The sequence below is a fragment of the Cryptotermes secundus genome, unplaced genomic scaffold (genome assembly GCF_002891405.2).
Source record: "Cryptotermes secundus unplaced genomic scaffold, Csec_1.0 scaffold459, whole genome shotgun sequence".
In the NCBI taxonomy this organism is placed as follows: Eukaryota; Metazoa; Arthropoda; class Insecta; order Blattodea; family Kalotermitidae; genus Cryptotermes; species Cryptotermes secundus.
The window spans coordinates 157564-182681 of record NW_019743154.1 but is presented as its reverse complement, the minus strand read 5'-3'; the positions used below and the strand labels follow the sequence as shown (position 1 = coordinate 182681).

The window sequence follows — 25118 nt, the reverse complement described above, 5'->3', positions numbered from 1 at the left end:
AGCCGGCGGAATATATCACCGCCGGAGAGACACGGCTGCGGAAATTAAATCACCGCGCGAAAGGGTTAAAGTAGTCAGACATTCTGTTATGCAGCGCATGTAGATGCTTGCAAAAATGTACATTTGATAACCGGCAGATTCATTATGAAATGCACCTGCCTCTTCAACTCAGCTTGTACAACAGTTTTTAACTAAATATATTGTTCCACCAAATTTGACTCTGTCTCTTCTCCCTCCCCAAACCATGTGATTTCTTGAAAATATTTGAGGATGTGAGACCAGTTAAATACAATGGTGTAGCCATTGGGAGTTTAAAAAAGCTAATCTGACAAATGCTTCCAGCATTGACAGGATTGATGAAACAAGTGCATAAATTTGGGAAGAGCCTACTTTAAAGAGGATTAACCTCCAATCCTTGTTATTATTTATTATTATTTTTCATAGATTAAGTCTCAGTAATTTTTAATCAGATTTTATATATAATCATGGAGCTAAAATCATTCATTCAGATCGTCGAATAAAATGGTTTAGTGAGTTTTTAAAAATGGCTGTATTATTCAGATTCTTGTAATAACACATTAGTAGCAAGGAGCAAAATTATGCTTGAGTATGGCTGTTGTGGCTATTGTGCTTGATTTACATTCTTGCCCAGATAAGTATTTTAAAACTGATTGAATTAACAATTCCACATTCTTCATAAAGAAGAGAGAATGTTAGTGATATGTTCTCAGTTCAGTTTCTTTAAAATTTTACTGGGAGGCTTGCCAGAACTATGTGAGTAAACAGGAGGAGGTTATAATTGTACAAAGAGTCAGGAAGAAAATGTTGTAGCCTGTTTAGTATACTGTTCAGTATTTGTCTCAATGAACTGAAAGTATACATATAAATTAGAGTATACTTTTCCTGTACACTCATTCCATAACCTTCAAAACAGTAATCAGATGAGAGACGTCCATACACCCAAGTTCTTGAACATGTACTTTGCTATATGTTGTCAGACTGAACTTTTTGCCATTTTTTATACAGAAATCTGAGAATATGTACCCACATTCTATAATAGGAAATAAATACTTTTTTATATTATTGCCACTGGAGCATAAGAGCCATTTTAGTCTTTCATGATAATTTTCCAAAAGATTGCTTTAATGTAAAATGAATCTGGAACAATTTTTATTTAAAGTTACAGACTTTATCTGAAGAATTTTTTGAACCAGTGAACAGAGATGCAATATTCCTGACTTTGGCTGTCAAGAAAAATAACAGTGTCAAATGGCTACTGTGGCTTGAGGGTATCATTTTGGAACTGGATTTCACAGTCTGAAGAAATGCCAGTATTAAATTTCATCAAAATCTGTAAGTGAAATATAAAAATTATATGAAATTCATGTCTGGATTAATAAAACCCCCTGCATAATGACAACAGACAAAGTTTTTGAATTCATAGGAAACGGCAGTGTTTTAGAAAGTATACAAATTTTTATATTGAAAGTATCTTTTATCTCTACCATTCATTGTGATGTTCGAACCCTTTTCACATTCTGATCCTTAGTTCAGCAGTATGATGAAAGTATTATTAGAGATTTTATTCTGAAGTGCAAAAAAAGTCAGAAATATACAAAACTAATACTTTTCCTCTGTTATTAACAGTATTTGACTAGACATATTGCCTTACTGCAGTAAGATGAGAGTTCTACCACGTAAATGAAAATTAAATTCGTCGGTTCGCTGTGGGATTTGCAGTGGCTGTAAGTGTACTGGAGCAGATTTTCTTTGAGCTTCCCCATAACTCTGTTATTTTATATCTTTATGCCATTGAAGCTATATAATTAGAATGATCAAGTCAAGGAGGACGAGGTGGGCAGGACATGTAGCCCGTATGGGGGAGAAGAGGAATGCATATAGGATATTGGTGGGAAAGACAGAAGGAAAGAGACCACTGGGGAGACCAAGGCATAGGTGGGTCGACAATATTAAAATGGATCTTAGATAGGATGGGATGGATTGGATTGATCTGGCTCAGGATATGGACCAGTTGAGGGCTCTTGTGAACATGGTAATGAAGCTTCAGGTTCCATAAAATGCTGGGAAATTCTTGAGTAGCTGCAGATTTGGCTTCTCAAGAAGGGCTCAGCTCCATAAGTAAGTAAGTATGCCATTGAAGCTAAAGTCCCAATAAGCAAGACAGCTTCATTGAATAAGGTGTAATGTCCAGCAGTTGATTACTGCTGACGTAAATAAGCCACATCCAAATATTTTGTAGATTTAGAAGTGGAGAGTGTCAGAAATTAGTTTAACACTTTTAGATTTAACCTTTCCTATGTTACAAAAATTTACTGAGATTCTTTAGTTCTACTCATGTCTTCAGATGAAATGGATTTATTTACTTTTTTTAATAGCCAGTCCTCCCATCTAGTATCATTCACAGGAACCAGAATAAGAACTGTGCAAATGAATGACAGATTCCAAAATTGTACGTTGTGCTGAGAGCCAGGAATCCACTTGTGGAATATGCCAGAAGTGACAAATAGGGCCAAATCTCAAATGTGGAATATATTGTGACATTAGAATGATTAATTGAAGAATGTGAGATGCATAATTGTGTTGTTTATGTTTCTAACATTCTGATTTGTGTAAGATATTTATTGATTTTCAGAGTTCCGAAGAATGTTGCATGATTCTCTCGGGTCCAAACATGGGTGGCAAGTCTTGCTATATAAGACAAGTGGCTCTTATTGCAGTGATGGCACACATTGGTTCATATGTACCTGCAAAGAGTGCCACAATCAGTATATTGGATTCTGTGTTTGTCCGGTGAGTTGCTGATATAATAAGGTTTTGCACATGTGACAAAGCTGTGACATTGATGTAACTTTTCCACAATTTACTCTTCTCTTCCTACATGGTATATCCTAAAGAACTTCTGGCCTGAATGCTGTGTAGTGTTGTATCCTAACTTTTTTTGTAAGACCTTTGCATGCAGTTACATTTTTTCAGAAGATAGCAGTACCAAATAGAATTGTCATGGCTTTGTAGTTGCAATAATGATGTATGTGTTACGTTACGGCACACAAGTTGTATTTGAAGTCACATCTTATTCCTGCAAGTTTAAGATGTTTTAGCATGTATATATTAAATAAATGCATACAGGATTTTGATAAGTAAATTCTGTGGGACCATATTCCTTGAAGGTGATTTTAAAATTGATTTCTTGGGCTGACAGATGTCAGTGCTGAAACTCTGGATTTTATAATACAAGAAATTGGTGGTCGAGTGCAAAAGTTAGTTGGTAAAATTCAGAGCTTATTTGCCAATTCATGAGCATTTTCCTATTAACAGATCAAAGTCCTTGGTTCAGAAACACTGTATCATGTTATGGCATGGTGCATCTGCAAGGTACAGTGTAATTTCAGGAGTGTTACAAATAATCAGTTTGACCTTCTGAACTTCTGTTAGTAAGTAATAACATTCTGTATGTCAATTATGGGAATTATTATAAAGAACTGTTAACTCAGAATAAATTAATTATGTATGTTTTATCATAAAATGACTTGCCACTACATGTTTCAGCTTTTACAACATCATAAGATGAAATCAGATACACAATATTTTTTATGGGGGATCTTCAAATGAAACATATTCACATGTGTGACCCACTCAAGAAAGCACTAGATTCAGGTGTAGCAGGGACACGAAAGCAGCAGTGGTTCGGTGATAACAGTAGCAGCCCTGGGAATTCTTTAGAGAGGGGATCCATTGGCTGTGTGCATTGCTGGAATGCCTGCCTCACCATCCATGGGGAATATTTTAATTGGCTCTATTCCTTCACTGAGAACAATCCCCAGATGTGTTTCATTTGAACAGCCCTCATATGATAACCACTAGTACTGCTCAGCAGCAAAATAAAGCAGTTGCTATTGTAGATCAGTAAGATAAGTTTAGAAGAATGGATCAATTTTATAACTTGCACAATGTAAAATTGCAATATTGAGATAAAACAATTGTGGTGGAGTGTATTGAACTCATAAAGCACACAGAGGTACAGAATACAGTTAAGATTGTGGAAAAAAGGTAGTTTATCAGCAGTTCCAGTATGACCATGGATAGAGTATATAGCACATCACTTTTAATTCTATAATGTCTATAGGTCATTCTTGTTTTTATGTGGGTGGAACTTCTCTACTTATTTCAGAGTATTCATGTTAAATTATCTCAGTCACAGAAATGTCATATTAACTGTGCTCACTCATCTTAACTGAAGGGTTTATTTTTTTATGGTCTGTTCTTGCACATTGGTTGTAAACAGTTGTAAACATATTAAACTCAGAGCTTTAATTATCAGATTATTAATATATATTTCTGATGGCAGCTAACAAACATTTCCAATGATATGAAAATCTAATATATGATAGTTACCCAGAATCACAGAGAAGCATAAATTTAACTGAAATACATGAAATTGAAACACTTAGGATGATATATCACGCATATTTTCATTCAGTCATGAGGTATGGGATAGTTTTCTGGGGGTAACTCACCAGATGCTAAGAAGATTTTTCTCTTACAGGAGAGAACTGTTAAGGTGATGACGGGATTGAAACAAAGAGATACATGTAGGCCGGTATTCAAAAAACTAAACACATTAACATTGGCATCCCAATATATATTATCTTTGATGATTTTTATGATAAGTAATCTTGAGTATTTTATTTCTAATGATGCAATCCATAATAAGACCACAAGACATAGAGGGAATCTACATGTGTTACAGTCACATTTAACAGTAATGCAAAAAGCAGTTTATTATATGTGTCGTAAAATTTTCAACAGTTTGCCTCTCTGTAAGAGATTTGGCACAAGACAGGAAACTTTTCCTAGGAAAACTAAAAGAAATATTAATCAATAATTCTTTTTATTCAGTTGATGAATTTTTGCTTTATTGTAAGGATTTATAGTCAGAAATATGTTTATTCAGGTATATTTCATTATATTACTGTGCAATTTATATCTAAATATGTGACAACTATAGTTCATCATTGCATGCATATGTATACAGGGTGTCCCAGGAGGAATGGACCAAACTTCGGGAGGGTGTTCCTTATGTTAAAGTATGCCGATATAACCCAAAACACCTATATCCAAAGTTGAACGGTTACGGAGATAATGGCCAGAGAAGTGTCAAACTTTGACCAGTGTTACACACTTGTTGATTACAAAATACATATTAGAACTGGCAGGAATATGTGGATTCTGTAATGTTAATAATATACGTAACATCAAACTAACTTGTGAGTGACATGAAGCCATAAAATTGAAGTACAAAATACTCGCTCGCCATGTCATAATTGTCCTTAGGGTTTCCAAGCACTATACATGACACATGAATGGCAAGCGCTGACGTAACATGACTGACTGCAGATTCTGGTATAAGCCAACTACATAAGTACGGCTAGGGTGAATCACTGCACTAAAGGACAAACTTAGATAAGACATGCCAGCTGACAGGTACAGTGCATGGACTCGCAAGAAGACCACACTTTTCTCGGGCCATTATCTCCGTAACCGTTCAACTTTGGACATAGGTGTTTTGGGTTATATCGGCATACTTTAACATAAGGAACACCCTCCCGAAGTTTGGTCCATTCCTCCTGGGACACTCTGTATGTGAGTAGGAAGGCGAATTGTTATGTATTGCTAATTATCTTGTTGGTGTAATTGTATATGTAGCATTGTATCTATTTAATTGATGTATTCAGTTTAAATTTTAACTATGGTTGAATTGTCTCTGTGATTTTATCTGTGACTGTTGTTTGACAAGTTTTATATTCAGTGCCAGTTGCACACTTATGAATACTCTGAAACACTGATGTATGTATGTAAATTAATATAAAAAAGTGGAACATTTAATATAACAGGAAAGGGAAATTTATATACCCTGGGCTGTTCTGTAGCAGCAGAATGCNTTAAATTTACATAATGCTGGTATCTCTTTAATGTATTGCGGTAGGTGGTTTAGAAGACGAAGACCAAGATTATTGAAATTGTTTTTACACAAGCTTGTATTGCATGGAACAATGTTTTCTCTGAAAAAGTTGTATTTATTTAAGTGTTAACTGCATCAAGATTCAGTATGAAAATGACAAAATATTTGCACACATGTTAATTATAGTCAGGCAGAAAAGTTGCTTGACATCTGTTTTAATTTTCTTGTCAGTATGGGAGCTAGGGATGAATTGCTTCAAGGACGAAGCACTTTGATGCTGGAGCTGACAGAAGCCTCAGTCATTCTGCGTAAGGCAACTTTTCGTTCATTGGTGCTGCTGGATGAACTTGGGCGTGGCACAAGCTCTTGTGATGGAACCTCTATCGCCATTGCTACTTTATACCACCTCTTGACACAGGTATTAATGCTTTCTTCTGTAATGTTTCATAAACTTTCCTCTGTTTAGTATGGATTCATAATTACAAAGTTAATTCTAAATGATTCATAAAAAGGGCCACATGGTCATGCACCTCACATTGATTGAGCAGGTTACAGATTCTGGCATCATAAACATATTGTGCCTATTATTTTTATGATATGCTTAGTGATTGTATGAAGTATTGATAGTTATTTAAGTCTGCACAGAAAAAGTAAAAGTGTTATCCAGTATCTGACATAGTATTGAAAATTGACAAAATTTTGAATTAAAGAATCCCTTATATAAAGGAAGTAAAAAAGTAAAGAATTGAATTGAATCCATAAAGCATAAACCCTAAACATGAGCACTGAACTGAGCCAGTCTTTAAACCAACACATTTGGCATGTCTGGACATATTAGGTTTGAATTTAAGGAATGGAAAAACAGTCAAGAAAGATCAGGCAGAACCTTTTATTTTCTTCTGTGCTTTCCAAAATAGTGATGAGGTACTGGATTTGTGCCCAAAGTACTGGGTCAGAGACCACCCAGATTCTATGCATGTTTTTTTTCCTTTCCCCATATGTGACAAAGGTAAGGCTTTGTTAATGTGGATACCAGGTCAGCACTGATGTTTGGAGATCCTTCTTGTCAGCTATCATCCATCATAGATGGTGAAATATGTAGATGTAGATTACTTCATTATTGATGACAACAGGACTGATAAAACCACATCTGGAGACATTAACCATACCATGAAGCAACAGCTTAGCAGACCCTGATGATTCATATGTCTATAACTCTTATCTGTCATTTTGCATGGCTATGATCGCTTCCTCTGAAGGATGAAACACAGGTTATGACGATAGTGGCATGCTTTACTTATCCAGTGACTTACCAGCTCAGTGAAAAGTATATAAATCCACAGCTATAACAGTGGTCTATGAAAAGGCGAGAACAGACATGATTTTAAAGTTTTGTAAAGTAATTACTGTGCCCACATTATATAAAATAGAATTTTGAACTCTAAATAGGAGAGGATAGATCTGGCTCAGGATAGGGACCAGTGGAGGGCTCTTGTGAACATGGTAATGAACCTTCGGGTTCCATAAAATGCTGGGAAATTCTTGAGTAGCTGCACAACTGGTGGCTTCTCAAGAAGGGCTCAGCTCCATGAGTAAGTAAGTAAGCAAACAGGAGAGGTAAAGTGTTGAAGTAGGATTACAAAAGACTATCATAGGCTCTGGGATAACTGATTAAATTAGAAATCAAACGGCAAAAGATGAAAACTGTAAAAGATGGCAACACTAATTCTGAATTCAGGCCTTGGCAATGGACCAACCTAATAAAACTAAATGACAGTGATGGTGGTGATAGTGATGAGGATGATGACACATTGTTGATAAGACAATATCCATGATAAAATATAGAAACTTATAAATGATAACGATCATTGATATTCATAGTAAGTGTGAGACCTTAGGAGGTAAATTTGTACATTCCTTATCTTGTGCTCGTTTAACTGTTTCCTCAAGTTTTGTATTTGGCATGCATAATCTGTTTTACATATACAGGTACAGTGCTTGACCCTGTTTGTAACTCACTATCCAGCTGTGATGGAATTGGAGCACCAGTATGTAGGGCGAGCTCGAAACTACCACATGGCTTTCTTAGTCCATGATAAAGGTACAATGTAGTTAATGTGCATCCTTGTTTTAACTCACTGCTTAAGAACAGATTGGGACCAAACTTTATTGTTCAGTTAAGTGTGTGCAGAATTGCCTAGGTAGGAACCCATTAGGGAACAATGTTCATGTTGTAACATGTCATGTTAAATGGCTGTCACAGTTTTGAAGTAAGGTAGATTCCTGATTGTATTTTCCTTTTGCTTCTAGTGTAATTATGGTAGTGCCTTACAGAACAGTTCAGCATTTGTTAGATGTTCCATAAGTTAGGATAAATCGTGTATGTAAAATTTAGTCATGAAGCTTTATACTTTTAAGATGATTGCATACAGCTTATCTTAACTGTTCCAGAAGATGAGTCCCCTGAAGAATTAACTTTTCTTTATGAGGTTACTAGTGGATCAGCAGGACGTAGCTATGGACTGAATGTAGCACGGCTAGCTAACCTGCCACCACTTATACTACAGTCAGCCTCAAAAAAGGCTGTAATGCTAGAATCATGGGCAAATTCTAAATGGTAAGATAGTATCACATTTCCAAGGACTTGTGACTAAGATCAACAACAAACTCTAAAATATTACCAAAATATTAAGTACTAAATTGTTGTATATGCTTCACTTTCAAAGTCTTCTTGTGCATTAGAGATTTACTTAAAGGAGGTAAAGACACACTTTTACCATGAGCATAAAAAGATATGGTAATTAATATGCTTCAGATGTAGCTCATAATAACAGATTCTAGAAATTTTGACTACAAGATACTGTATTTATATGGCCATAATTTTATTGTTATATTTAAGTACATTTATCTGGAACAAACATATTTCCACAATCTCTTCTTTGCTGTAGTCCACTTTAGTTCCACAGAATTCTTCTCCCTATTTGTCTGATCGAACAAACTCCGTGATTTTAATCCGCAAGCGAACTATACCGACTGATCGATCGCCGCTTTGTCAGCAAAGTTTAGTGCCAACTTTTGCAGATAGAGGGTGTCATGTCGTCAGTGCAACGAATCCCCATGGCCATTAATTTCGGTTTTCTAGACCAGAGCCGCTATTTCCTTGAAATAGCTCCTCAGTTATCATCACGAGGCTGAATGGACCTCGTTCCAGACCCACTTCTCAGAAAGAATCTGGTAGCACTGGGAATTGAACCGAGACCTCTGGATCTGTAGCCAGGAATGCTGACCACTGTACCACAGAGGCCTCTCACCTCTTAGCTTCATCATATCTGTCTGTCCGCATGGAGCATCTTGGCTCCCACTGGATGAATATTTATATTTTATATTATGGAGTCTTACTGAAGTCTGTCAACATAATTCAGTTTTGGTTAAAATCATATAAGAATAATGTACATTTTACACAAAGACCCTGATGTGTATCTTGAGAATATCTCATTCTGTCTTGTATGCCATTGGCAAGAGCACACTGGAGTTGCCATGGGAGTGAAGCCATGGCCGTGCCATCCAGTAATTTCATAGCAGTTCCCAGTCTAAACCCAAGGTGACACAGAAAGTAAACTAGGACTGTAAGAACTAAGTGAACAAAACAGCAGGATGCAATATATGAACATGCCTCAAATGTTACATTATATGTACACATCATATCTTGATAGGTTTATGTTCGTAGGTTACATGTCCATACCGTAAATACGTCGTAAAAATTATCTAATGAGGTATGGTCTTAACTCTTCATTTCCACATAATATCCTACTGGACTTCCCATCATTTTGTTGCAGTACACGTTAAGGAAGGCTCCATGTTTCTGTTTTTTAATGTGTCTATGCCAAATAGAGTATATGGATTTCTAATGGATCCCCTCACTTCTTCTTCACCTCTTATAATATTGAAAGTTTTATTCAACCGAAATAAGTGTCAGATTTCTTTGTTAGGGTTGGTTTATTCCTTTTTTTTTTTTCATACCAGTTATTTGAATATCTATTAAAACCTGCTACTCTATTTCTTTCTGATACTTTAACAAATAAATAACTTACTCTTTCAGTTTTACTCGTCAGCATTTTCAGCGTTTATGGCAAAGCAATGACCTCAAAGGAAGCCTGGAAGCATTGGGAAGGACTAAATGTGATTAAAGAAGTGTGTCATCCAGATAAACTGTATCCTGGTTTATATGGATTTATAATTTGAAAACTACTATGTTATACGAAAACATCTGATGATGCAAATGTCTTACCAGGTAGATGAAAAATGTGTAAAGCATTACATTCATAGAAGTGGGTATTTCCTTGGTAATGTAAGCCAGCAGACTGAAAGAAGACTGCATTGCTGCTAATGCATTTGAATCTTGTATGTCTGCTGTTATCTCATTATTGTAGCGAACCGAACTGTGGTATTCTCCTTCATTCTTTGTCAGTACAGATGTTTGCTCTTGTACATGCTGTTTATGACAAAATTTATTTTGCAGCTGAATATCAATTCCTTCAGTGGCAGATTTGTAAGATATCTCAAGAGCCCAAACAAACTGAGATACTGTAAACATTAGAAGATATAGAAAGTTTCAGGGTATTTATAAAAATCATCAAATGGGATTTCTGTTTTCACAAGTTTACGAAACACATCAGGCACCCTGCAAAGCAGATATTTTAAGAAAAGAGGGCCCCTGCTTGTAAAGAGAATAGTTCCAGGACATAACTGGAAGATTTTCTTCCACATCAGTGAAGCAATTAGAAAGAATAAATTCACCACTTTCTTTTCTTAAAACTTTGCAGTCCCTTAGTATCATACACCATGGATTTCATATACATTCTGTTTAGCACTGGACCACAGAAGAGTTAATTTTGAGATGAGAAAAGTGTGTATACTCCATCTGCTATGGAATGAGGCTGCAGCATTGTCAGTAAGTGATGCAGACCATTATGTGATCATTAAAAAGGTACTAGATTTTGTTTTTAACATGCTTCCTGTATGCATATGCCAGTGGGAAATTCAGACATAATTACGCAGAACATTTCTTCCATGAGGTTGCCTACACAAACTATGACATGATTTGGTTTATATGGTGTGTGGATTTCAGTAATGCTGCTCCTGTTTAAAGTAATACAGCAGTTATCCTCCAAATGCAGTTACTGAATGTGATCCCTTATGTGCTACCCCATGGTATCAAATTCCACCACTTCAGTATACATGATGTATCAGAGACCATATTCACTTTGACATCTCCTTTCAGTGCACAAGGAAAATCTCTGCTCTGACCCAGAGAAAGAGAGATAAATCATATTTTGTATCATAAGCTAAACTTCTTTCCTTTGCATCTCCTTCTGAACCCTAAATCACAGAGATCAGTATTTTATTTATTATTTGAGGAATTATAGCATTATGAAGGAAATAATTAAATTCATGATATAAGGTCATCCTTCAGCTGTTGATGTGTATCAGCGAGTGAAGAAATTCCAATCATATGAAACATGAAGGCTGATCATAATAATCACAAAAGCCCACCATCTACTGGCTTTTATGATCATCTTAATGAATTTATCTCGTATCTTGCTGTAGAATGTACAGCCTATATATTTTGGTGCAGGATCACAAAAAAGTTACAATCACTGGTAATTTTAATTATGACTGTAATATGTGTGTGTGTGTGTGTATATATACTGGGTGGAGCAGAGGAAATGCATGTCTTTCACATAAGATTAACTTTGCTGATTTTCAAGATAAAACATTTTTAATTATACAAAACAGAAGGCATTTTAATGCATTTTTAACTTACATTACATATGGAAAATAATGTCAGATGACGTCCTTCTTGCTGGACACTCATTTGGAGCCTCTCCTCAAAATTCTGCATGTCATTCTCCAACATGTCTTCCGGCACAGCTGCAATTTCTTGACAAATGGAAAGTTTCAACTCTTGGATTGTTCATGGTCTGTTCTTGTACACTCTTGCCTTGAAGTACCCCCACAAAAAAAGTCACAAACTGATAGATCAGGGGAGCGCGGGGGCCAAGAAACATCACCAAAACGGGAGATCACATGTTGGGGGAACATGCGACAAACAACTTCCATCGATGCTCTCACCGTGTGAGCTTTGGCACCATCCTGTTGGAACCACACTTGTATCAGGTTTACCTGAGCCTTAGGAGTTCTGGATGCAGCATCAATGGAAGTTGTTTGACGCATGTTCCCAAACATGTGATCTCCCATTTCGGTGATGTTTCTTGGCCCCCACACTCCCCTGATCTATCAGTTTGTGACTTTTTTTTGTGGGGATACCTCAAGGGAAGACTGTACATGAACAGATCACAGACGATCCAAGAGTTGAAACTTTCCATTCATCAAGAAATCGCAGCTCTGCCAGAAGACATGTTGGAGAATGTGATGCAGAATTTTGAAGAGAGGCTCCGAATGTGTGTCCAGCAAGGATGTCATCTGACTGGGCATTACTTTCCATACGTAATGTAAGTTAAAAATGCATTAAAATGCCTTATTTTTTGTGTAATTAAAAAGACTTTATCTTGAAAATCAGTTATTCTTATGTGAAAAACACGCGTTCCTCTGCTCCACCCTGTGTGTGTGTATATATATGTATATATACCACAAAGAATATGACTGAAATTCTTTTACGCAGTAATTGAACTAAGTGTATATAAAATAAAATAAAAGTATATGAACTTCGCATGTTTCGTGATGAAAAAATTTGTACTTTATTTCACATTAGTACTGTAACACTGATAGTTAATCACGCATGGTATGTTAAGGATGGTGGAAGGAGGCATTCGTGACATGCTTGAAGGTAGTACCCCAGAATGTAGGAGAGACAGAAACAAACCACTGATTGACAGAATTTCAATCAAAGGGGAACATGTCACCTCCATCTTCAGCACTGAAGTATAACCTGAGCAAGAAACCAGCATGAAACAGGTGGCAAGGAACTACTCTTTAAACTTAAATTTCTTTCATAAAATTCTGCTTATGGTTCAATATGCCAGACTCCAAACAAAGTGGTATTTGGACTAGAAATGTTCCTTACACTGTGATACGATTACAGCAATTCTGTTTATCTTACATTAAGCCGTCTTTATACTACTGGATAATGAGTTTATCCAGGATTTGAGGTTCTCCACAGCAGTAAATACTTGTGAAGAATTCCATCTTCTTTGATATAACGCTGTGTAGTCCATTTAAATTCTACTGATATTTCGAAGGATCATATTACCTCCATCTTAAAGGTCAAAGAATAAGCCACTCAAGAAACCAGCATGAAAGCAGAGCTCTGCTTGCCACCCTGCTCGGCCTATTCTTCAACCTTGAAGTTGGAGGCAACATGTTCCTTCGAAACATCAGTTGACTTACAGTGGCTTACAAGGTATCATATCGCATGAGACAGAACACTCTTCAAGAGTTCATCCCACTTCAAGACAACCACACTATCATAAGCTTTCCCTCCCTTAAATATTGGGTATTGTGTTTGGGTGATTTAGGCAGTGGGTCATGACTGTTAAATAATTTATGTACATGTTTGTTTCAGCCTGTTGTATCCAAAATTATCTTGTTTATGATGGGTCACAGGCCTTTATTTATGCATATCATCATCAAAAGTGAAACTCTTATGTCTCTAAAGCAGGAAAGCTTTTCATGAATTACCTCTCATGAGAACAAGGAAAGTCAGAAGGATATTAGAATTTAAATTTGAATAAGATGGTTCAGCCAGGTACTGGAAGACATCAGGAAGAGAGGAAAGAGCAAGAAATCAATAAGAAAACACTGAGAAGAGAGACGAGACTGGAGACTTTATGCATTGAACTGTACAATAAAATGAAAATGATGCCAGAAGAATTTATTGGTACAAAACATTTCCATACATGTGTCTTTAACACAAGTTAACTCATACTTCAAATCAAACGGTAACATTAGTTCAGTCTTATAGAGATAATCCTGAATCATCACAGCATACATATCAAGATAATTAGCATTCACATATATCTGAGGGGTTGCTTATCAAAACATTTTTAAGACCAAATTACATAGGAATGATTCAGATTGGGTATAGGTATCTAGAAATTTAATTTACAGATTACATAAAACATTTAGCAGTTGCAAATTATATTATACACATACAAATTTAATGACTGTTAACAATGGTAAATATGTGTCAAATAATTAAATGGAAAAAGAGCACAACATTAGTGTTACACAAATAAATAGCCATTATGTTGTGCCCCAAGATCAGTGTTTCTCAACTGGTGGGACATGAAAATTAGAATTTCTGTTAAGGATTAATACAGTGCTAAAATGTATACAGTTGTAGGAAAAGGAGAAGCTTTGTTTTTACTATGAGACTGGGCATTTTAAGACTGTGGTCTTTGGCCAAATGACTGGTGGGACAAAAGATGCAAAAGGCTCAGAATCACTGCTCTACATAATTACTGTATTAAATGCTCTTTTCTGTTTTCATCTGTTTTGGTAGGAATTAAAATGCAGTAGTTCTAAACATTACAAAATTTACAAGTAACTCATGGTTCATAAATGCCAAAATAATACTATCATTACAGTGTTCTACTAGTATATGTATGTAAATCAACAGTAAACAGTGGTAACAAAGTTGCACAACAACTGCGCCATTTTTAATGGGATTGTTATTTTGACACATCTCACATGTTCCATCAAATCAACAGTAATTTCAATGAAGACCAAACTCACATCCAAGGTTCCCATCCTTGCCAGGTTTTACCCAGGATGTTGTAATCTGTAGCTTGATCCAAGAGACTGTCAACCTAAAAATGAATGAATATGACAATATATAATATAACTTTATAAATTCAAACAGGAAAGGGGCGTGCAGAAGTTCGGGATGAAGAGGGAGCTTAGGAGATATAAAGTAGGCTTCAATGTACCCTTCAATTTAAAATTACATAGCATTATGAAGGAGACAGAAGTCTTCAGCTTTGTAAGTACTTATAAATTAATATAGCTTGGTTATATTTTACTTGTATCATTTTGATGCAAAATGTGGTGGATGGCATTACAACTATGCTAGAGAAGAAAGTAATGCAACAGCTACACATCCTGTATAATCAGCTTCATAGTTACAATTTCATGTCAACATCAGAGCAAGACACAAACTGGTTTTTATTTTTTTACATTACTTCCACATGCCAGATGAATTCTGGTAAACTAAATTTGATAGATGAAATGACCACTTTCCCTAAACACATACTTCTGGAAATTTTGATATCTAAAAGGAAATAAAAATTCACAACAGTAACAGTCATATATTCAAACCTGCTCCTCTGGCAATAGCTGATACGATGGCATTTGGGATCTCACACTGTTGTGGCCTTTCACACATTCCAGGAACTTTGCAAGGTATTTGGAGTCCTTGAAGCCTGCTTTTAACTCTTCAGTAGTAATAGTCACTGGGTTTGCACCCTCCAGCTTCAGTTTAGCCAAGTCTAGTTTTTGCTGAGGGTACCAGGTTTGCGACTCTAAAAGAATAATATAAATTACTGATGTGGTTACATGCAATGTAGCAGAAATACTAAAGCAGAGCAGTCTATGACATGCAAGGATACAGAAGAAAACCCTAAGGTAAAAGTAGCATTTGTGGATCCTACACAAGCCCCAACTAGCAAAGGGCTTCAGACACCACATGTGTACCAACCATGTCACGACAACCCTCCATCTACAAACATCTGCTTCCCCTGCTTTTTCTGTTTCCAGGTAGGCCTGTTTCTTCATGACCTGATGCCTTCTCATAACCTATGAAGTACTATGGTTAATTTCTTCTTGCTATCTCCCTTCTATATAAACGTGCTTTGATATTTAGTGTGTCTAGTAATAAGGAATATTCCCATCTAAAGGCCCTTTGGAATACATACCCTTTCTTTCTAATTTAAGAAACACAGCCTACCTCCAAGACATCATCCAAAGAAAATTCTTCCATAATAATAATAATAATGGACTATGTCAAATACTTTCAAATTGAAACTTTTTGCAAATAAGCAGCAAGATTACCTTCATGTGACTTCTTGTTTAGACTTTCATGTCTAGAGGCAAATTCCAGCCAGTCAATTGATGGCTCTTGTACAAACACCTCCATTGTAGCCAGCAGCATATCATAGTTGTTGCGTAGGGTACGCAAACAATGAATCATAGTTTCACGAAACAATCCTAGACACAACGGTAAAGTATAATTGAACATATAACTTGCTATGTATCAACAGATGTGGATTTTAAAAGACTCAGACTTCATTAAAAGTATACAAAATAGTTGTGATGGAAATATTAAATCAGATAAACATAATCCATGGAAATGTCTTGGTTTTAACTGCACACAAGATTAAAAAAAAGTGTGTTAGTATAGCAAAACGAGACTAAAATGGAAAATGAAAGAGTTAATGAATCCAAATCAAAATTAAGTCATTTCAAGATGATGGACTGTGGAAGGATTGGTGCTATGTGAAAATAAATTAGGATTTTGATTTGTTTCATTCTGGTCCATCACACTAACAATATCATAAAAAGTTAATCAGTTCTGTCCAGTGTGACTAGTCACGGAACTGATTAACTTTTTATGATAAATTATGAATTTCTTGCATACAGCGACTCCAATTCAGATGAAAGTAAACATGATAATGACAAGTTCCATGCATAACAAGAAAACAACAGATACTATGCAATCTGATATCCCAAAATTGTGTATGGTGAAATTTTGTTAATATAGCTTTTAGTATGCTGCCCTTATTTTACTGAGTAATTCAAATAAAACAATTGTTTTCCTATAACATAATTTTTTCTTTTGTCTTGACATGCAACCTGTACATTCACTGAGGCTAATGTAAATATGTTAACACAGATATACCTAACATCACAGTTCAAAAAATGGCAATGTTGAATCATGTATTAAACTAAAAATAAATTGTATTGTTCAGTTTTTGGCAGCTAAAGGTGAAAAACAGATAAATATTTATTGGTGAACATGGTGAGAATCTCTACCAGTCAAAATTATGCACAAAGCACTTGAAGTAAAGCAGCTGTAATGTCATCTCAGGGTTTCCTGTGGAATGTAAATGGACACTGTGACCACGCAGAGCTTGCAATTAATTTACTTTTCCATTTTATGACAATAGCTGAACAATTCTGTCTTAAATATTCTTTGTATAATGAAAAGTTCAGTCACAGTGACAAAACCCAGAGATCTGAAATACCTCTCCTTAAAACCTCCTCTAAAACCATACTAAAAATATCTTATTGCATATGTCAGTTTGACTTACCTGTTTCTTCCAGTGGCTGCAATAAGCTGACAATATGGGGTGTAAGTCTGAAGGGCATTAATTCAGGTACAGGTAGGAACTGTGTTGCTGTCCCAAATGCAGAACCAAAATCAATACCCACACACCGTCCATCTTTCACTGACACCAAAATGTTGCTCAAATGGCGATCACCAATCCCCAGTAGCCAGTGTGCTATGCACAATACTGCATAGCTACACGCAAAACTCTGACGAAGTATGAAGTATGACTCTGGAGATACACTCAAACGCTGAAGTGCACGCCTATAAAACAATAAGTACAGCATCTATATATATTACCACAATTACATTAGGGTCTTATTACCAACAAAACTATGTTCAGTTGGGACACATGGTAGTTTAGTTGGATGAGGCACTATGCTACAAGCTGGAAGGTAGTGGGTTCAACTCCCGATGAGGTCATCAAATTTTTCAATTGACCTAATCCTCCTAGCTGCACTATGGCCCTGGGGTCAATTCAGCCTCTAACAGAAATAAGTACCAGGAATCTTCCTGGGTGGTAAAGGGCAGCCAGCGCATAAGAGTGACAACCTCATGGCAATCTGTGAGCCGATTGTCTAGAAACTGTGGAAGTCTCGATGTCTCACAACCCTATGGGACTCCATGGGCTGTTACAGGGATAGCTTTACCTTTTGTTACTTGCCATCAACATGAAATGATAAAAACATGTACAAAGTAAATCCCACATAAAAATTCAGAGGGGCCAGATTTACTGATATATGTGTGAGGTGTTCACTGGAAGCCAGAATTTTCTGTTATATGGACAGCCNCGTATAATAAAATTTGGCTTAACCGGGTTTTCGATTAACCGTGACTTCCATCCCCACCATTAGCCCGGATAATCGAGAGTTGACTGTACTTGAAATCTCTCTACTCCATTTGAAGTAATATATAATCCTACAATTAAATTTATAAGTAGTGATGTTGATGCAATGGGTACAATTCAAATTTTAAGAACTACAGAGACACAGAAAATTTACAACACAACAAACCACAGAATAAGCAAGACCATACTGCCCTCAATCCCTGCCTAACTGTGCATCAGGAATGTAAAAAATTACTGGTCCATGAATAGCAGCAACATTTTTGTAGCAATCTGTAATACGGAATCAGAATTTTAAAAAATATGTGCAACTGGCAACTGTGATAAGGTACATGAGGAAGAACCTGGAAGTTCATTCTGTCAACTTCAAATATCAATTTCACACACACACTTCACAAAAATTTCTAAATATAATTAAAACTATTCACATATCCCTAGCAAATTAACACTGGATCATAAGGCCGTGCCATAGATCAAGCGGTTAGTTGCTGGCTTCTCACCACAGCAGCCCGGGTTCAATCACGGGTCTGGTCAAGTGGGATTTGTGGTGGACAAAGTGGCGCTGGGGCGGGTTTTCTCCGAGTACTTCGGTTTCCCCTGCCAATCTTCATTCCACCAAATTCTCCATCATCATAATCACCCGGGGCAGGTACAATAGGCTAATCAGTGGCCGCCATGCCGAGTGGACCCAGCTGGACTCCACCCCCCACTAGTAAATTTGAAAAAGAAACACTGGATCATTGTGTAATAGGACCTACCTCATGATGTCCCAAGGTATCATATTCACTTTCTTTCTGAATTCAGCACTGGTTTCCTCTGGAGAGTACTTCATGTGTGCCTCACCATACTTTTCATAAAAGCTGCACTGCGGATTACATGGCTTAGATATCCATTTGCAATGCTCTTCACAGGACTTCTTACTGAAAATGAGTGAATAACAAAAGACGTTAATAGGTTTACAGCTAGCTTACAAATTTATTTCAAATGTTTTACACCTCATATATTTGCTGAAAGGTCAGTGATGAAGTGGTGAAGCTGAAGTAAAGGCTGTAAATGGGGAAGCACTGAAAGGAACTGTCAAATTGAAAAAAAAAAAAATTGAAAATTTATTCTATTGTTAATGTGTTGATAGCCTATGGCTATCCATTTTCATATATTTCATGGAAAAAAGTTCATTGCCTTAAATGAAGTGGAAAATCAAGTACATAATTTGATTTGGTTCATCCTGGTAACAACACAGTGTGCCACAAACAACAACAGGGCGACAAAAGAATCCTATTCTCCAAACAGCGGAACCACAAAGTGGCAGACACTTGACTTCCTTCAAAGAAAGAGAAATAAGAAGGACATGAACCAATTTGATTAAAAAAATTAACAAAGTCTTTTTAAACAAACTAACTGTATTATAAAAGATACAACTCCGTCCAGTGTGACTGTTGAAGTTTTTATTTACTACTTCAGTTCTTAACACCCTTTGCAACTGTAATTTATAAATATTTTAATGTATTAGTACATGCCGATAGTTGTTAAATTATTGTATTATGATGACATTGTATGTACATATTAATACTCACAAAACACACTGTAATAGTGGTTTCTGATTGTATTGATATCCTTGTGAAGATGGTCTATAAGACCAAAACATGTCAAGGATAAAAAAACATTTTATCAGTCATACTGGATGGTGTTAATTAACCTTTATAACATAAACAGAAATTTACATAATATTGATTTGGTCTGCTACAAGATCCTGGACTGCAGTCTAGTGGGTCACCACACAGAAAAGGTTACAAAACACTCTCTTACAGATATACATATAAACAGACTTAAAAAATTTGTGTGATATCTATATAAATAAAAACGTAACTGTTGGTTTGTCTCTGGTCGAAGATCTCCGAAAGTTCTTCACCGACTGCTTCAAAATTTTGATAGAACATTGCATTCGAATACACGCATGTTTTTATATACCTATTATGTAGATGGCACACCTGTGACAAGTTGGTTGGTTGTTAAAGTATTAATTGTACTTAATATTAATATACTGTAACGTGTTATACATCGTCCATCGAATACCAACAGATCGTTGCCTAGGAATAACTGTGACAACGAACTGTTGAAACAGATCGTTGCCTAGGAATAACCGTGGGAACGAACTGTTGAAACAGCGGAAATAATGCATTTCTGCGGCAACGAGCACAGAACACGTGAAATGGAACCCTGAGCGAAAGTGCCCTCTATTGCGTCCGAAACCGGGTTATAATAGTCCAGCTCCGAAGAGTTTTTCGGTGATACTGGACGTGATAATAATTGTACTCGCTGGTGTAAAAGTGAGCATTCAATAACTTACTCACTGAATCCGAGACGTGCGTGGAAGTTACGTTATTTCGTGAGTATAGTTTATTTTTCATTGTTTTTCATTTCATTTTCTTAACTGTTCTCCTTATTTTTCGGTGCAATTGGCGGTGGGATTGAGCTGTGTCGATTGATCTGCGTTTGATTTGAAATATTTCGTCGGTATGTAGATGTCACGCCTGTGACAGGTAAAAACAGGTAAAAACATGTCACATGTTCGGAATCCACGAGTCGTTTCCATAGTAACGCTAGAACAGACCGTTGCTTAGATTCCGTTGCATAACAACGGATGAAAGCAGAAAGTATACTTCCATGGAAACCCAATAACAGCGGGCCATTGAATAGGAATTGAGTTTCCGTTGCGTAACGACGGATGAAATCAAACACTTCTACAAGGTGTTCTGTGCTAGCATTTCCTATGCAATAACAGTGGGTCATTGCATAGGAATTGAGGTTCTGTTGCGTAACAACGGATGAAACCAAACACTTCTACAAGGTGTTCTGTGCTAGCATTCCCTATGCAATAACAGTTGCTTTAGTTCATCCAAATAATGCCTCGCAGAAGAATAAGCTTAGGTCATCCTACTCGCGGAGCGGAAGCAATGCGTTGAGTAACTGCAAATCAAACTGGGGAAGAACGGGCAGACTGAGCCACAGCAAGGCGTGGCCGGGCACAGCTAGTAATTAAATAATATCCTAGTAGTTAGTGTAACACAATTTAACAAATACATGATACTACTTCTACATGGTTGAACTTACTAAGATTCCTTCTCATTTTTGTCGAGGACACCCAACATAAGACCTTTCAGAGCTTCTGTGCCATCCACCCATTGTATAATCCCAAGGTGACTGCTAAGAGGAACAACCTGAAACAAGACAATGTTAAATAACTGGTTTCTTATGTATGTTCCAATTGAACCTTGAGCGGTATAAATATGAAATGGGGGAATGCTCAGTAAAGGAAACTGAAGCTCTTCAGTCAGTCTGATGCAAGAAAGTGTAATCCAAGAAAAAGTCAAACAGGTTTCTACCATTCAGGAAACTATCACCTTGTCTGCTTTATTTTCTGTACTGTGATAGGAGTGACAAAAGGATCAGCCATGTACTGTAATTTCACTGTGTTCATTCTGGCATTTAGAAATAGCAGTTACCTTCCTTGTGAGGCTAAATACCTTAACAGAAGAATTAACAGGAATGCAAAAGACACTAAATGAAGAAATCCTTACATCAGCATTAATCATTGTGGCAGCCACTAGTAACACAAAGGACAACTGTGCCATCAGAGTAACAGTGGGCTCAAGGTTCACAAACATGTGACCCAGAATAAAATTTATTACATTTGGGCAGTAACAGTAAATATTCTATGGATGATTATATGCTGATCAGTGCAAAATAGTGAATGATGATGACGATGAAAATGTAGAGTGCTTATGGTGACCGATTTTGGATGGGAAGGCATATCAAATTACAGATGACAGAGAAATTATTCACCAGGTCACAGCAAAGAACACAAATTAAATTTGGAAATTATTGAATGGTTTCTGAATAAATAATTCTGAGAGATACAGCAACCCAGACCAACCATTATGCCAAACAATTCATAACAACAGAAACCAATCTTCATCTATGAGTTCAAACAGTGATCTGTAGATGTCTTGTAGAGAGACAGTGGATGAAACTTATGTTGTGTTTGGAGTGCTTATGTATTAATTGGGATATTGATCCATTGCAGATGTTTCTAGTTCTAACATACCAAGATCAGTCACAGTAACATTGAAAATTACATTTTCATATTATACAGATATTACATGACATGTCTATAAAACATGAATGAAATGTTATTAGGATTTTAGAGGTTCCAGTCATTTTATTCCTAGCATGTATCATTTGTGAATTTAAAGCCTTATCACTCTTTCTGTAGAGTTATTTGAATAGACTGAAACCCTCCGTTGCTGATGGGTCAAAAAGTGATTTTGCTGTATATATTTGAGGTTACATTATGAATGACATGATTTATTTCTGTTTTAAGTTCATATGTGGTAGCTTCAACTTTAGGGGATAGAAGGTGTCACGTGGTCAGCGCATGGCACTAAATTCACCAATAAGCGGCGGTCACTCGGTCGGTACAGTTTGCTTGCGGACTAGAACGACATAGTTTGTTTGTTTTTGTGATAGCTTCAAAACTGACTGACATGGCAGGTAAGCTGGAGCCTGCTTATGCATATCTCAACATGTATGCCCCCTACAAATCAACATTGTTCAGCTGCCACTACAATGACAGATGTGATAGCTTCAAAAGGACACCACAGCATACATAAAATGTGAAAATGGGGAAATTTTCCCAGATAGTGAGAAAATCGAAAGAAATGCTGCAGATGCTTCAGACAGTCATGAATCATCAGATACTGGCTTATGCAGAGGATGGCCTATAACACTGGAATGAAGAGTGTCCATTCTGTTTATCATCAAATCATAGAGACCATTTCAGAGAAATGTAAATAATCTGGCAAGTAGTTGCCACAAAATCCTAAATAAGGATCTGAAGGTGCACTATGTCTGTCAAAACAAATACCAAGGTTCCTGATATAAGAACGATGCAACAGCAGTATAAGGCCCATGGCTCATCAGTGCAGCAGATAATAATCCAGAGATTCTCAGCATAACTGTCAAAGGTGTCCAGCACAACGATAAAGTTATGGAAGTAGTCACTGTTGCAGTTAGCCACGAAGTTCCAGCAGCACAGCTCAAAGGTAATGTGATGTTAGAAGTCTTTATCAACTAGCAGGTGTTTTGCACCACGAGTTTATTCTTGATAGTTCTACAGTCAACAAGGGGATGCTCACCCACTCACAACAGCTAACTCACATGAGGCATCCTGAAATGTATGCGGCCAGATTTTGAGTGCTTGTGCATGATACTGTGTCAGAACCGTCAGAACAATGGATACTGACTGAGCGTTATAAACTGGTCAAGGATGGTGCTATGGTACTTCATGCACTGTAACCTCCCTTCCTTGCACCATTTTTTTTCTTTATAGGCATCATGAGCTGTCATTTCAAGGATGCAAGAAAGGTTCAGGGGGCTTCAGAGAATGCGCTGCAGAAGATTATACTTGTACATGGTGGCTTTCAGAAATATTTCATACTGAACAAATACTGGTAAAAGTGTGTAGCTACTAAAGGACAATATTTTGAAGACAACTATGCTTAAGGATTTCTTAGTATTGTTGGTTACAAGGTCTGGCTCTTTTCTGAGAATTCTGAAGCTACCACATATACTGTATAAGGTAAAGTAATGCTGTCCCATGCCATGGAGACATATGAGGGAGTGGTGGTATAGCTCCCACCATTCTTGAACTTGGCTTCACAGACCAGCTGCTTTACCCCAGGGAAAGAGCACCCAGTGTCCACTGGATAAGAGGCTGGATGGTGTAGAAAAGAGAAAAACCTCGTGGCCCTTCTGGGAATTAAAACTCTAGCCATCCAGTCCATAGCTTGTCATTATAATGACTGGGCTATCCCAGTCCACACACACAGACACAGAAATAAAAATATGATCTCTTTCTTAATTTTGACAATAATATGATTCTGGTATATTCCTTGATACTCCCAGCCAGTAATATCTGTTCACTCTTCTAACTGGTGTCACCTTCCTGATTGCTACAGTCAGTCCCAGCCTCCTGTACAGTTTACACTAACAGAATATGCTAAGTTAAAGGAACTATAGTCAACATCAAGTGCACACTGCTCAGTACCTGGTAAGTTGTTATTGACAAGTTCCTATGTCTGCAAGTAGGATCTTGGTCTAGTATTTTATTCATTAGGTTGAACAGCTGCTCAATTCTCTGGTCTTGACGAAGATCCTCCCCAAATTTGACCAAATACTGATGCTCCTTGGCATCACTACCAAAAATTGTAACTTGCAGTGGCAACCTTAATGTTTTCATAGGCACAACCTGGAATGATGAATATTCTACAGCTGTAAGAATGTTAGTGCAAATGGTCCAGCACTAATTATACTGATTGATGTGAGAAAAAAATTATGGGAAAATAAATGGAAGTTGTTACATGCAGGTCTTCTCTAATAGCATCATTCTTCTTCCTATCTGGTGAAATTTTACCGGCAATATCTTGCTTTCATCTCTCTTTGTCATTAGCTAAATTGTATTTCAATACAGTACAGTACGGTACAGTATAATCTAAATTGTGTCATTTCTTTACGCTTTAAAGTCTTTGTAATGTCATTATATTGACTGATATCTTACATTTTACTGATTACATCTTTTTTTTTGTATTTAAATGACATAACTCTGATAATTCAAGTCTGAAACTTTTTCTATAATCTTGTCCTAAATAAGAAACTTCCCTCGGATAGGAAATTTTCTGTAAAATGCTATGATAGTTCTCTTCTTGGATATTTTAAAATTGTACTTTTTGTTAATGCCATTAAGTGCATTCATGCCTGAGCTCATTCTCATTATTATATATAATCAATTTACCATCTGGATATAGTAAAACACTTAACATTCTTTATTATCATTATTCCACGCGTTATTTTATTCACCTAATGCCTAAGATCACTCTCAGTACATTAAAAAG

The 25118-nt window shown here is 36.6% G+C and overlaps 2 protein-coding genes across 5 annotated transcripts in view; one reads left to right on the top strand and one right to left on the bottom strand.

The window, feature by feature from the left end:
- The window catches only part of LOC111873874 (DNA mismatch repair protein Msh3), a 37323-nt gene extending 25479 nt beyond the window's left edge, over nucleotides 1-11844 (top strand). The window contains exons 15-19 of one of the 4 annotated variants that reach the window (XM_023868928.2): nucleotides 2654-2811; nucleotides 6212-6398; nucleotides 7970-8081; nucleotides 8435-8597; nucleotides 10080-11844. In XM_023868928.2, the coding sequence (XP_023724696.1) occupies nucleotides 2654-2811; nucleotides 6212-6398; nucleotides 7970-8081; nucleotides 8435-8597; nucleotides 10080-10167 (708 nt within the window). In that variant the 3' untranslated portion in view covers nucleotides 10168-11844. Of the gene's footprint in view, nucleotides 1-1180; nucleotides 1354-2653; nucleotides 2812-6211; nucleotides 6399-7969; nucleotides 8082-8431; nucleotides 8598-10079 lie in introns of those variants that run through there. The other 3 variants (XM_023868927.2, XM_023868930.2, XM_033755262.1) reach the window with 3 other exon arrangements.
- Nucleotides 11845-13850: 2006 nt separating this feature from the next.
- Nucleotides 13851-25118, bottom strand: part of LOC111873877 (DNA-dependent protein kinase catalytic subunit) — an 86909-nt gene continuing 75641 nt past the window's right edge. The window contains exons 49-55 of the mRNA XM_023868935.2: nucleotides 24275-24475; nucleotides 21280-21386; nucleotides 18927-19088; nucleotides 17308-17588; nucleotides 16049-16204; nucleotides 15317-15519; nucleotides 13851-14808 (exon numbers count right to left, since the gene is read on the bottom strand). Of these exons, the coding sequence (XP_023724703.1) occupies nucleotides 14731-14808; nucleotides 15317-15519; nucleotides 16049-16204; nucleotides 17308-17588; nucleotides 18927-19088; nucleotides 21280-21386; nucleotides 24275-24475 (1188 nt within the window). The 3' untranslated portion in view covers nucleotides 13851-14730. The remainder of the gene's footprint in view (nucleotides 14809-15316; nucleotides 15520-16048; nucleotides 16205-17307; nucleotides 17589-18926; nucleotides 19089-21279; nucleotides 21387-24274; nucleotides 24476-25118) is intronic.